Raw genomic sequence first — 14253 nt, 5'->3', positions numbered from 1 at the left:
CCAGGCTCATGGAGCTGGTGTAAAGGATTATACCCTTCACTTGGATTATTTGCAGGTTGGACAGTCTTTCTGTGTGCAACTATACAATAAATCTATGCTTTTTTGAATTGACTAGGTGATTCACAGAGACAGGAGAACTAGAGAGCTTTTTTCACATTCTGAACTGATTTATCCTGCTTCACTATCCCTTCTTTGCTTTTGGGGGTCAGAGATTTGGGCATAGCTGTTCTGCTCCCTCTGCTGGCTTAAGAGCAGCCCAACAATTTCAGATTATGCCTCAGTTTGCACCTCAATTGCATTGTGTTTTTGCCATCACATGGTTGAAAATTGTCTTTGCATAGGACTCTTAATACTTTGCCTAAGGAAGTGTGGGGGTGCACCTTACATCTTCTGACACTAACCTTGAGGGCAAAGTAGAAGCAGCAGGTCCTGCCATAGCGATAATTTCTGCCTCAGTGATTCCAATCTCCGGTGGACTTGGGCCATCATCATCATGTTAGGTACTAAGGACACGTCTTTGTTTTGGTGAGGAAGATTTGCCCTGAGCTAACATCGGTGCCAGTCTTCCTCTATTTTGTATGTGGGTTGCCGCCACAGCATGGCTGATGAGTGGAGTAGGTCCGAGCTCTGATCCCACGAACCCGGGCCGCCAAAGCAGAACGCAAGGAACTTGGACCTCTTGGCCATGGGGACAGCCCCAGGGACACGTCATTTTAAATGATCCCAAGGCACTCTACAAATAATCACGCAATTTGAATTACTAAGTATTTATTTGGCAAAATTAAATCATCCTATAAATGCTTAGAATGGACATTAAAGATAATGCTGTCTGGGTGATGGGGGAAGAGCCTTGGCTGAGGATGGTTATGACTTTGAGTGCATAGATATAGATATCATGTTTTCTTTTTTAGTGAACTTTTTTTTTAAGCTGCTCCAATTCAAGAGAGATTGTGCTGCCTGGCATAGGTCTTAGTGAATAAATACAGAGGTACCCTCAGTTGTTATATTTCTTTGCCATGAGTATCCCAGTCCATCCTGGAGGGTCTGTTTTCTTTTTTCTTTTTCTATCATGAACATTTAAAAAAATCCAAAATATTTTATTTTATGGAAGTGTTCAAGCATATACAAAAGTATAGTGTACCCATCTACCACAATTATCAACATTTTATTAATCACCTATCCTCTTACCTTTTCTTTTCCTGGAATATTTTATTTTATTTATTTTTTGTTGAGGTAATATTGGTTTATAACATTATATAAATTTCAGTTGTACGTCATTGTATTTCTACTTCTGTATAGACTGCGTGTGTTCATCATTAAAAGTCTATTGATCAGTTGCCGTCTGTCTCTGTACACGTGTGCCGTTTTACCCGTTTCGCCCTCCCCCTACCACCCTTTCCCTCTGGTAACCACCGATCCATTCTCTTTATCTATGTGTTTGTTTATCTTCCACATATGAGTGAAGTCATATGGTATTTGACTTTCTCCATCTGACTTATTTTGCTTAGCGTACTACTCTCAAGGTCCATACATGTCGCAAATGGCAAAATTTCATCTTTTTTTATAACTGAGTAGTTTCATTGTGTGTGTATATACCACATCTTCTTTATCCATTCGTCTGTTGATGGGCGCATAGGTTGTTTACAAGTCTTGGCTATTGTGAATAATGCTGCAGTGAACAAGGGGGTGCATATATCATTTAGAATTAGTGTTTTTGTTTTTTTTGGATAAATACCCAGAAGTGGAATAGCTGGATCATATGTAGTTCTATTTTTAATTTTTTTGAGGAATCTCCATACTGTTTTCCATACTGCACCAATCTACGTTCCCACCAGCAGTGTATGAGGGTTCCATTTTATCCACATACTCTTCCTGGAATATTTTAAAGGAAATTCCAGACATATACCCTTTCACCTACTTCCATATGCATCCCTAACTAATAAGGACTTTTTTCTTTGTTAACATGACCGCAATGCCATTATTATACCTAAGAGATATAACAGTACTTCCTTAATATCATGAAATTTTTAAACATAAATAAAATTAGAGAGAGATCAATTGGATTTGACAAAATGTTGACAATTTGTTAAATTTCTTCCCATCTACTTTTTTTAAAGAAACAAAACTTTATAGATACAATTGAAGTCCCCTTTTACTATATGTGTTTCTCCATAAGTAATATATAGTATTGTTTTGTATATTTAAAAATACATACTTACTGTTATCCATTACCTCTCCTTCTGAAACTTGCTTTTATTACTTATTATTAGGTTTTCAAGATTTATTTATGTTGGTACATGTATCTCTAGTTCATTTTAACTGCTGTATGGTGTTCCATTGGGTTTAGATTTCATTTGTATTTGTATTCCAAGGGAATTTATCAATTTATATATTGATGGATGTTTATGTTGCCTACATTTTTTTGCTATTATGAACAAAGATGTGCTGAACATTCTTGTACATTTCCTTGTGCCACTTTGTAAGAGCATATCTAAGTTATGATTTACATTTTCCTTATTACTACTGAGGTTGAGAGCCTCTATAATATCTGTTGGCTATTTGGGTTTCCTCTTCTGTGAGTTGTCATGTTCGCCTCTTTTCCTAGTGATTTTAAAAATTGATTTGTAGGAATTCTTTGTATAGTCTAGAAATTAAACCATTATCAGTTTTGTGCACTGCTAGAATCTTTATAATTTCAGGCAGTTCTGTCCTGGTTCCTGCCCCTGGTCCCTCAGTTTACTCCAGTTAAGTTGGCTTCTGTTTTTATTCCTGTGCTCCCTTGTTTTTTGCTTTCCTACACATTTTTGAGTTATGCTACCAAGGCACAATCCCTTCAATTGTCCACCAGATCAATTTGCTTTGTTAGTTATGATTCATTTTTTGTTCTATAAGGCAGGCAGTCTGGAGTAGTGGTTAAGAGTAGGGGCTATGGAGTCTTAATTGTTTGCTTTTGAATCTTAGCTCAACCACTTTACTTATTGTGTGGCCTTGGCAAGTTACTTAACTCTCTTGTACTTGGCTTTATCATCTATAAAACCCATGAGAGTAGAGCTGCTATGATCCCTATTTTATATTTGATGAAACTCAGGCACAGGGAGATTAGATTAGAAACATGAGTAAGTAGAAGAAACATGTAGGCCTCTGTATCTTTTAATTTTCCAATTTTGATAGAGATGTGGGTACAGAGAAATATTTCTCTAATATAAGAGACACAGTGGCAAAAGCAGTGATAGGTCCCTGACATGTGGCCTCAGTGTTGGGGAAAACAATAAGAGAAGAGACTATGGAGAACTAAAGTGCCCACAGCCTGTCTAAATCTATTAATAGGGTGAAAACCCCCTTTCTGTCATTGTCATTAAAATAAACAAAAACCCAAACCCTTATTTTCATTGACCTTATCTTGATATTTAACAAAGTGGTAAATTTGAAAGAGATACAGAATTTAGATAACCATCCCAGTCCAGAGAACTCATAGTTGAAATAAGCAAATGATAAACACAGAACACTGTGGGACACACTTAAGGGATCAATCCAGTGGACAATGAAATGCTTCGGAGGAGAACACAGAACTTAATTTTGACCAACAATGGAAGAAAGAAGGAACTCAAGAAACAAAGGAACTCAAGGAGCAAAGGCAACTTCTTTCTAGGGGAGGGAGAATAAGTATGTTTGGCTACTATATCTTCTATTAATTTTTTTTAATAAAAGGAAATACGTTTATGGCAAAAAGTCAAGTAGTACAGAAAGGTACAAAGTAAAAATTAAAACATACAAGTTTACCAACAGTATATACTCAAAAGGATTGAAAGCAGGAACTTGAACAGATATTTGTATAATTGTTCTTAGCAACATTATTCACAATAGCCAGAAGGTGAAAACAACCCAGATGTCCATCGATGGATGAATGGATAAACAAAATGTGGTGTGTGTGTCTGTGTCGCACACAGACACAATGGAATATTATTTAACCTTAAAAAGGAATGAAATTCTAATATGTGCTACAATATGGATGAACCTTGAAGACGTTATTTTAAGTGAATAAGCCAGATACAAAAGGGCAAATATTATATGACTCCACTTATATGAGGTACCTAGAGTTGTCACATTCATAGAGGCAGAAATTAGAATGGTGGGGGCTGGCCCCATGGCGTAGCGGTTAAGTGCGCGTGCTCCACTGCTGGCGGCGGCCCGGGTTCGGAACCCTGGGCGTGCACCAATGCAAAGGCCACGCTGTGGCAGCATCCCATATAAAGTAGAGGAAGAGGGGCATGGATGTTAGCCCAGGGCCAGTCTTCCTCAGCAAAAAGAGAAAGATTGGCATGGATGTTAGCTCAAAGCTGATCTTCCTCACACACACAAAAAAAAATTAGAATGGTGGTTATTAGGGGTTGGGGGGAGGTTGTTGTTTATTGGGTACAGAGTTTCAGGTTGGGATGATGTAAAAGCTCTGGAGACAGATAGTGGTGATGATTGCACAATAATGTGAATATACTTAATGCCACTGAATTGTACACTCAAAAATGGTTAAAATGGTAAATTTCATGTTATGTATATTTTACCACACACAGAAAAAGCCTCCCAACAACCTTATCCTAGAGGTGGTGTCCACTGTAAACAACTTATTTTATAGCCTCTAGATATGCAAATACAAGTAAACTTAGGCAAGTATAAGCATATTCATCAATGTCCACTCTTTGGGGCACTTATTTAGGTGCTGGAGACTTGACAGTGAACAAAACTGACAAGGCTCCTGTTGTCGTGGAGCTTTTAAAAAATTTGTTTTACACAAATGGTTGTTGGTATACATCTGTTTTACACCTCATTTTTTCCCTTAATAAAGACTTTTGGCCATCTTTCCGTGTTAGTTCCTATAGATTTATTTCATGGCTACATGGTTTCGCTTTGTATGGATATGCTGTAATTTGTGGCTATTGTATTGAATGGAGGAGGGGAGGTAGAGGTATAGAGCTTGCTATGGTTTGCTGCCCGTGTTTGCTGCTGTTATAACTTAAATTTTTATTAGGAATATAATATAGGCTTATTATAAAAAGCTAAGCAGTGGCAAATACGTAAAGTAAAAGTAAAACCTCTCCAATTTGTCCTCCATCTCTCTTTTAATCCTATTCCGTGAAAGTAGTAACCACTATTAACAGTCTCTTTTCCAACTTCCCAGATATTTTTAATGCATCTGCAAATATAAAGAGTATGTAGAACAGATATATTCTCATTCTCCAGGAGCTGGCTCATGCCATTTAATATTGCTCATTTAGTTTAGACCATTGAGAGTTATGCATAGGAAAGAGCTAGACTGAGGTTCATGAGAGCTGGATTCTGTCTAGATCCTGCTACTGTGACAGACAATTCCTTAGATGTCATTTGTACAGTGTTCCATAGTTAATGAGATCACGTAAAGGAGAGTGCTTTGAAAACTAGTATGCTAGAAATATTACCTTAGAGTGTTTTGGTTGCAAGCACTAGAAACCAACTCGGGTTCTGTTAGACAAAAAAAATAGCAGGGGAACAGTGGAAGGATTTTAGATAGCAAATGAAGAAATATTTAAACAGCTGGGTCTCTGGAAAGACAGGAACAGGGTGGCTTTGGGGGTTTCAATATCAGTGCTTATCTCTTTCCATTTCTGTATGTCTGTTCAAGATTTAATTCCTGGGTATAAGTGAGTGGCTTAGAGGCCATGTGTCTACTGATGGTTAAGAGGGTAGAGTCCTGGGTTTATGTGACCCGCCAGAATCTCACGGAGTTCGGGAGATGCAGTTTTGGAAAGGATAGGATTCAAGGCTGGCAAAACCAAGTGTCAACCTTGAAATGTCAGCTGTTTTAATCCTAGATTCTTATTCCCCTCTCAAGGAGGAGATGATCGCCGGGTTCTGCTGTGGCACATGGAACAAGCTATCCACTCCAGAGTCAAGCCCATACAGCTGAAAGGAGAGCATCATTCAAATATTTTTTGCCTGGCTTTCAACAGTGGGAACACCAAAGTATTCTCTGGAGGTGAGGAGAAGGGAGATTTCCGCTTTGGGAAATTCACTGTGGCTAGGATTTTAGAGAAAGGAGTGCTAAAATAGCTCCTTGCTTTTCTTCTTGTATTTCATTGAGTTGTGGAATTACTAGTTTCCCATTATCTTGTCTTCTCTGCATTATAGCAGTTTAGACACATGTATTAGAGTGATTTTTTTTTCCTTCCTTCCTTCCCTTCCTTCCCTTCCCTCCCTTCCCTCCCTTTCCTTCCTTTCCTTCCCTCCCTCCTTCCCTTCCTCTCTTTCTTTCTCACTCTTTCTCTCTTTCTTTTTTGGTAGAAAACTTTTCATATTGCAGTCTGGTACACAGAAACACACAAACATATTTGAAATAGTAGTTAACCTTACTATGTGTGGTACACTCTGATTTTTTTTTTATTCTATTGTATTTCATTTTTAAGGATTCTGGTTGTGACTCAAATTGATGTTATGACCCATGGTTGGCTCCTGCTTGAAAAACATAGTGTTAGGGTACAACTGGAATGGCTTGTGCTCAAGCCAGCCTCTTAGTGATGGCTTCCATCAACGACACTCCTCTCTCTCTTTTTTTTTTTTTTGTGAGGAAGATTGGCCCTGAGCTAACATCTGCCAATCCTCTTCTTTATTTTTTTTTTTTCTCGCTGAGGAAGACTGGCCCTGGGCTAACATCCATGCCCATCTTCCTCCACTTTATATGGGACACCACCACAGCATGGCTTGACAAGTGGTGCGTCACTGCACACCCGGGATCCGAACCGGCGAACCCCGGGCCGCCACAGTGGAACGCGTGCACTTAACTGCTTGCGCCACCGGGCTGGCCCCAACCATACTCCTTTCTGACCACCAAATTTCTAGTCCTGATCTCTTCTGTGCTGTAGATTTCCTCACTGAATATCTACCTGCGTGTTCCAAAAGCAATTTAAATGCAATAGATCTAAAACCAATATTATTAGTCCTTCTCTTCTGCACAAAAATTTCCTCTAGTTCCTTGGATTCCCTGTTTCAGTTATTATCACCATTCACCCAATTATTTGTTATTAGGTTTAACTTTAAGAAACTGCTGACACTGAAGAATTTTCAACTTACAAAAATGACAGGTTCATATAGTTCAGCCTAATAGAAATCGTGAAGTCATCTTCAAACCTGCCTTGCTTTCATTTACACATCTTGGTAGTCACCAACTAGACCTGAAAGCCTCTCATACTCATTTTTTAGTTTCTGTTGTCTTTCTATATCCACTGCCCTGATTCAGGTCCTCATCTTTGGGCTGGGCTATTGTAGTGTCCTGTGATTTCTGCTGCAGTCTCTAACCCTCCTTGTAATTCATTGCTTATACAAGTTTTCTTTTAAAAATAAAGGTCCAACCGTGTGAACCTTTGACCCTACGGTGTCCACAGGATAAAGTCTAAACCCCGGTCTATCACTCTGGCCTCATCTCCCTCTCCTGGCATCTTGTACTCTAGCCCACTAATCCACTTGGCATCTTAGGTGCACTTGTGCCTTTTGTGCACGCTGTTCCTTCATGGGTCATGGTTAATTGTCCAGTCCCCACCAGTTCCCCTAAGTCTTCCATTGGTAAGGGTTTTGAGTTGAATTTCTATTCAAATGTCTCCTTCCTCATAAAAGCATTCTCCCCTTCTGCCATGTACTGTCACCCTGCTCATTAAGGAAATAATTGCTCCTTTATCTGTGTTCCCATTGTAGAGCATATTGCTACAAGATAACCTGTCTTGTGATTAGTTGTTTGTGCAGTTGAACTGTGAGTTCCTCAGGGGCCAAGTGGAATCTTATTCTTCTCACATCCCCAGCACCCCATGCTGTGGCTGTTATCTAGAAGGCATTAGTATGGGCTTGAGTGACTTGGTATGTACCCATAATAGAGTTACAGCCAGGGCTTTAAGATGGCCACGTCTTTACTGCTACTTTTGCTTTCTATTTGTGACTATTGGTTGTGCTTTCAGCATAGAGTGGAAAATTTTTTACTTTCTGTCTTCTCATATTAAGCTTTTTATTTTTTGGCTATGTAAACCATTTGAAGGCAGGACTATACATATCATGAATGTAATATCTTTAGGTTCCTTGGAATAAAGAGAAATTCAAGAGAAAAAAGTTGTAGATAAAAACTTTCCCATCGTTTAGAATCACATGATCATCAAATTTTAATGCTATAAGAGATGATGAGGATGTGGATAGTAGCAAACCTTTACTGGGGGCTTGTTAAGTGCTCAGCCCTATTCTGTGCTCTTAGCCTCACAGTAACTCTATGAAGGAGGCACAGTTATTATCCCTATTTTACAGATAAAAAACTGAGGCACAGAAAAGTTACAAATTTTATTCCAGGTCTCACAGTTAATGAGTATTTTGCTTAAAAAAAAAAAAAAAGTGCGCACTAGCTTGGATCAATGAATTGATTTCCCATGATCATTTACTCTTTTCCTTAATGGCCACAGTTTTTTTACATCATCCACTGGGTAATACGTTTTGGAAACTGTTATTATATTATACCTTATAAAGTTACTATTATACTTTTTAAATTTCTCTAGAAGACTGTCCTATCCTTCTTAAATTACTTTTATAGACTTTTTCAAATTAACACTCCTGATTTATATTAACATTGACTTTGTTCATGTTTTCCCTGGAAACTTTAAAATACTAAATTTTATTGTTGACAGGTACCACTTTGCAGGAATTATGAAATGTCTGCTTTTTTTTCTTACAGGAAATGATGAGCAAGTTATCCTGCATGATGTTGAAAGGTAAATAAGATTGTTGGTATGTGAAGGTGATTGACTCTGTTTTTCATATGAAGAGAAGCAAATATCTCTTTAGACCAAAATAGTTTTTGTTATTTGAAGAAAATAACATGAAACCAGCTATCCTTTTCTGAAAAAGATTCTTATAATAGTTTTGAAATAAAATTTTGATTAATAAAAGAAAAAGATTTGCAAAGTTGGTATGAAATTATAGTCTTCAGATGAAAATTTAAAAGGAGAGGTTGGAAGGGAACGAAACATAATAATAACAATAATAATTAAAAAATGATAGCTAATATTATTGAGTTCTTACTATGTGCTAGGCACTGTTCTAAGTGCTTTGTGTGTATTAATTCATTTAACCTTCACAATAATTTTATGAGGAGATACTCTTACCTCAATGACAGATGAGGAAACAGAGGCACAGAGATTTTAGGTGACTTAAGGTCAGGTGGTGCTAGGCTCTAAACGTAGGCAGCCTGGCCTTAGAACCATGCTCTTACTCACGTACCAGACTGCCAGGAGATCCCTCTTATACTCCTCCTGGCATCAGACCTGGCTGCTTTAAAGCTTTCCCTTGCTTTTTGGAAATCAAGCACCACCCCCAAATCTGTACATAAGCAGATGCATTCTATAGTAAGTGAAAACACAAAACTCATCTGTTGAGTCACTTCTAAATAGTGCAAAAAACAAACTTACCATGAAATCTATAAAAAGTCTCTTCAATAGTACTTTTTTTACCTAAAAGTTGAATACCTACTTTTTTAGGAAATATAATATCCTTTGGGTTTAGCTGGTTGACTTTCTCCTGGAAATGAAAGAGAACCCCACTCGAGGAAACAAAGGGCTAGGACTCTGCACTATGTTTGCATGTATGTGTGTGCCTTTGTGCCTCTCTCTGCTCTCTGTCTCTCAGCAGTGAGACCTTGGATGTGTTTGCTCATGAAGATGCGGTGTATGGCTTGTCAGTGAGCCCAGTGAATGACAATATTTTTGCCAGCTCCTCAGATGATGGCCGGGTTCTCATCTGGGACATCCGGGAGTCTCCCCATGGAGGTAGGGTTACTGTGCAAAAAGGCTGTGGATTGTGTTGAAGAGTTTGATGTCATGTTCTTGTAGATACAATTTATGACCTGAGTAACCTGGGTGGGAATGATGTAAAGGGAGAGGAAAGTCTCACGTGGGGCCATAGATGTGTGTCTCTGGAGGTCCCATCCTACCCCTAAGTAGTCAGAAGTGAGGCACCTTTGCCATTCCTTCTCCAGACACCTGTGAATCTCCACAAACTGTTGTACCTGTAGTAAACACCACAGTCTCTTGGTGTTTAGTGGCCCCAAGGACTGGAAGATGTGGGGCCTCACTGTGGAGGGTAGCCACCATGGGCCAGCTCTGTGCACGGTGCTGACAGGCACATATTCTCAGTTATTTACAGAGAATGGAGGTGGTGGGCACTTTCTTGCATCCTAGTTTCAGGCTTGTTACTTTGCTGCAAGAGCCACAGAACCTCAACTTAACTGTGTATAGGAACTTAAAATGATGGCAAATACACTTTGTTTAAGGGATGTTATCTGGGTGAGTTCCACTTCTAGATGTGCTCTTTGAGTCTCCGAAGTGTAAAATGAAGAATTTGTTTTGTTGAATTTCTCTAAAGTTCTTCAGGAAATACATCTTTTCAGCTCATTTCCTGCAAGAGATTTCTCTCTGTCACTGTGCCTGTCTTCAAAGGCTCTTTCCTCCAGCATACCCCCAGTGTCACCCCCACCCCCACCCCCATCCCCACCCTCACCCTCACCCTTGGTGCAGCTTTGTCATGATCATACCTGTGTACATAGAGTTACTGTCCTGCCTGGCTTGTCTGGTAGGATCTGGATCTTTTTATTATTCTATATTCCGAGCATTTAACATGTGGGCTGTGCTCATTATTGAGGTTCAAGCTGTAAGAGAAGCTTGTTCTTAGGGTCAGGCTGATAAGGTAGCTGCAAGCAGTGGCTGTGGTTGAGTCACCATGTGCTTGGTAGGTGAAATTCTCCTTTGTCTGAACGGCCTGCTGGCTTAGATGATTGAGCGCCCCCTCTGCCTGTGAAGTATCACATATGGGAATCATAGACTGGGGAGTGCTTTCTGTCTGTTGCTTCTAAACATCTTCCACAGGAGTATGTCCTCCCAGGTAGCAAAGTGATTCCTTCCTCACCTGGAGCCAGCTAATATATGCAAAGGGCTGCAGGGTTTCTAGGTGAAGTTGATTAGGAGCTGGCTGGATACAAGAGAAGTTCAAGTATTTTTTTTAGTATTCTAATACTGGAAGTGAAATCATAAAATTCTAGACTGAGGCTGTTTTCTTTTCAATTTAGGGAGAATATGATCAGAAGGGAAAACTGCACTATTGTTTTGCCTTATCTTCGTTTTTCTCGTTGTTTTGCTTTGTCTTCATTAAGTCTTTATGTAGTTTTAAAACTTTTAATTTCTAAAACTAGTAATTTTGGATTAAGGTATAATAATCCTACCAGTAATTGATTGTGCATTTTTTCAGCTTATGTGGAATTCAGTTTTACTTACTGTAAGACAGCTTATCATCCCATTTACGGTGACCATTTCTGTTTTGTCACAGGATCTGAATAGGTGCTATATATATTTCTGAGTGTTATAGGTTAAAGTTTGTTTAAATGGGTTTCACTTGCTGTTTTCAGACTTTCTCTGTGCAGAAAGTGTGTGCTAGGACTTGTAGGGACATTGGGAGTAAGAGTGACTACTGGGATGACGTACTGCATTGGGGTTCCAGCCCACTGAGGTGGTTATTAAAAAGGGGTACACTTCTGCTTGTTTGCCTGCCACTGGCCGAAGGTACCCAAGATGAATTGATCATAATTTCTCTCTTCACAGAGCCCTTCTGCCTGGCAAACTATCCATCAGCCTTTCACAGTGTCATGTTTAACCCTGTGGAGCCCAGGTTATTGGCCACAGCTAATTCAAAGGAAGGAGTGGGACTCTGGGATATTCGAAAACCTCAGAGGTGAGCCCCCTTTATTCATAAGGTGTTAAACTTTTCCCCACCTCAGCTTTCAGGTAATGTGATCAGCCGGCAAGGATTGTGAGAACCTGTTCAGCAGTTGATCTCAATTGGACATCTCCTAACACATACTGCTATCTCTAAAGCCAGGGAAGCCCTGTCCCAAGGGACAGGCAGTGTGAGAAATCCGTACTCCTTGTTGAGAAGTCATGAGCTACAATCAGAACTCTAGATAGGGTCGATTCTAGGAAACTTATGAAGTAGTGAGGGCCTCCCTTCAGTACTGCCTTCTGTCTTTAGGCCCAGAGTTTTCCAGTTGCATGGGAGATCTTGGAGCGGGGCTGGGGAGGATGGGAGGAATGGGAGGTTTTGTCAAACTTATGGCCACTAAACCAGTGATTTTTAACCCCAGGCTGGAGGGGGTCCCTAGATGGGCTTCAGGAAAACTGTGAACCCCCAAATTGTATGGAAATTATATTGGGTATTCATCTAAGTGCATTTTTTGAATTTGCTTTTTTCAGTTTCTCAAAACGACCAGTGACTAAACAATAAAGAGCCACTGCACTACATGGTGTTAGGGACATAATTTGTTTCCCCTTCTGTTTGCATTGTTAAAAGAGTGCACAGTCCTAAACCGATGGTACAAATCACTAAGGGGGAATTTGAGGCATCATTAGGGAAAATGTGTGGATGGGGGCAGGTAGGAGGCTCTTTCATGTTCCTTAAGTCCCATGCGGGAGGGATGATCTTTTATGGCACTTGTACGTAAAGCTAGCCTTGCTGTATAAAAGACTTACATGCAGTGCCAGCTCCTCTGGAAATTCTACGTGGAGGTAACTTCCCACTTTGTACAGCAATATTGCAGAAGAACATCATGGAAAGTAAACAAGGTTATGATTTATTTCATGGGCCTCAGATGAAAGGGGCAATTAAGTAGATAGGATTATCTTCCTTGGTGATTTTTAGTCCTAGCTAATTCTGTCCGTGGGGCAGTCAGAGGGGGTTGGAACAATTGTAGCAGATCTGTACAGCCCAGAGGAGTGTCTCTGGTGTTGAGCAGGGCTCCCTGAGGCTCCATAGGGCAGCAGAGATTTCTCCCGCCCTCTCTGTTGCATCTCTACCTGGCTCTTGCTTTTCCATGCTGCTGAAATGTCTGTAGTGGCAGGACCCCTATTGTGCCTTTACGCTGTGAAGTTAGGGAGGCTTGTTCTCTGCCAGGAAGACAATCTCCTCTGTTCAGCTTTAGCATTCTCTGCCACTTCAGGACCTTTAGGAACAACTGCTCTGCCTCATCCATATTACAAAAGGCAGGATTTGGACTAACTACTCCAGCCTTCTCCCAACCTTCCATCTCCCATACTTATAATTGTAATGAATAGTTAGCAACTGGAGTGGAGCTCTGAGCTATTCATCGCCAGAGGAAAGTTTGAGTAGTTCATGATGTCAGCAGTGTCTTGAAAGAAGAGGAGGGTTGAGTGTTTTAATTCTCTTCCCAATTTCCCCCCAGCTTCCTCCACCAGTTTCCTACTGTGCGTTGTGGGCCCTCCCCCCCTTTCCACTTGTTTTCTCACTAAACATGGCTTCTTTCTTTTTAAAACATTCAAAGTGGATTACTGTTTTATTTTTATAGTAACATTTGTTAGATTTAGGGTTTATATTCAGAGAAGTGTAATGAAAACAAAATAAAACAAACTATCCCATCTCTAAATTGTCTGTTACTTGTATGTTTTTTAAATGTTTGTACATCAAGTGGTTCTTCTCCTTCCTGGTCTCTAGTCACTCTCTCTAAAGGTGAGTACAGTGAACAATTTCTTATGTATCTTTCTAGAACATAATTTAATGCATATACCAGCATGTTTATGTATCCTTTAAGAATTTTAGATTAAAGAAACCATGTAATAATACCCACTGTTCTCAACTTCTTTTTTCAACTAATAATATGTCTTCGAGCTTTTTTCGTATCAGCACTTACAGATCTAGCACATTCTTTTTTATGGCTACAAGATATTCCATTTATATGATGTACTCAACAACCAGGACTTCTTGTTTCCAACGTGGGCTGTTACAAACAATGCTGTGTTAAACCTGGTTGCGTGTCTATCTTGGCTTACCTTTGCAGAAATATCTGTAGGGAATTACTGCATCAAAGAGTGTATGTTTTTACATTTTTAACAAAAATTGTCAGATTGTCCCACCATCACCAAAGGCTATACTGGTTTGCAAACCTATCAACTAAGCATGAGACTACATGTTCCTCTGGACCCTCACTAACACATAAACTGTTGCTAGTCTTAGGGCGAAAATATTATCTTCTTGTTTTGATTACTTCTTCAAGTATGAGTGAGGCTATATGGTTACTTTGGTAACTTACAGTTTTCAAAGCCCATATGGGAGAAAAGTCATCTAATAAGGTTAATTGCCAGTCTTGACTGATTCCTTTCTTGGAATAAAAGGAGGAGCACAGTGCTGTGGGGATTAGGA

General features: G+C 39.6%; 1 protein-coding gene across 1 annotated transcript in view; it reads left to right on the top strand.

Moving 5' to 3' along the window:
• Positions 1-14253, top strand: part of DCAF5 (DDB1 and CUL4 associated factor 5) — a 108657-nt gene that overhangs the window by 19268 nt on the left and 75136 nt on the right. Inside the window, exons 2-5 of the mRNA XM_058567189.1 lie at positions 5864-6007; positions 8732-8768; positions 9682-9821; positions 11646-11775. Coding sequence (XP_058423172.1) covers positions 5864-6007; positions 8732-8768; positions 9682-9821; positions 11646-11775 — 451 coding nt within the window. The remainder of the gene's footprint in view (positions 1-5863; positions 6008-8731; positions 8769-9681; positions 9822-11645; positions 11776-14253) is intronic.

This window comes from Diceros bicornis, chromosome 24, assembly GCF_020826845.1.
Source record: "Diceros bicornis minor isolate mBicDic1 chromosome 24, mDicBic1.mat.cur, whole genome shotgun sequence".
Taxonomy (NCBI): Eukaryota; Metazoa; Chordata; class Mammalia; order Perissodactyla; family Rhinocerotidae; genus Diceros; species Diceros bicornis.
This window is presented reverse-complemented; position numbering and strand designations above follow the sequence as displayed.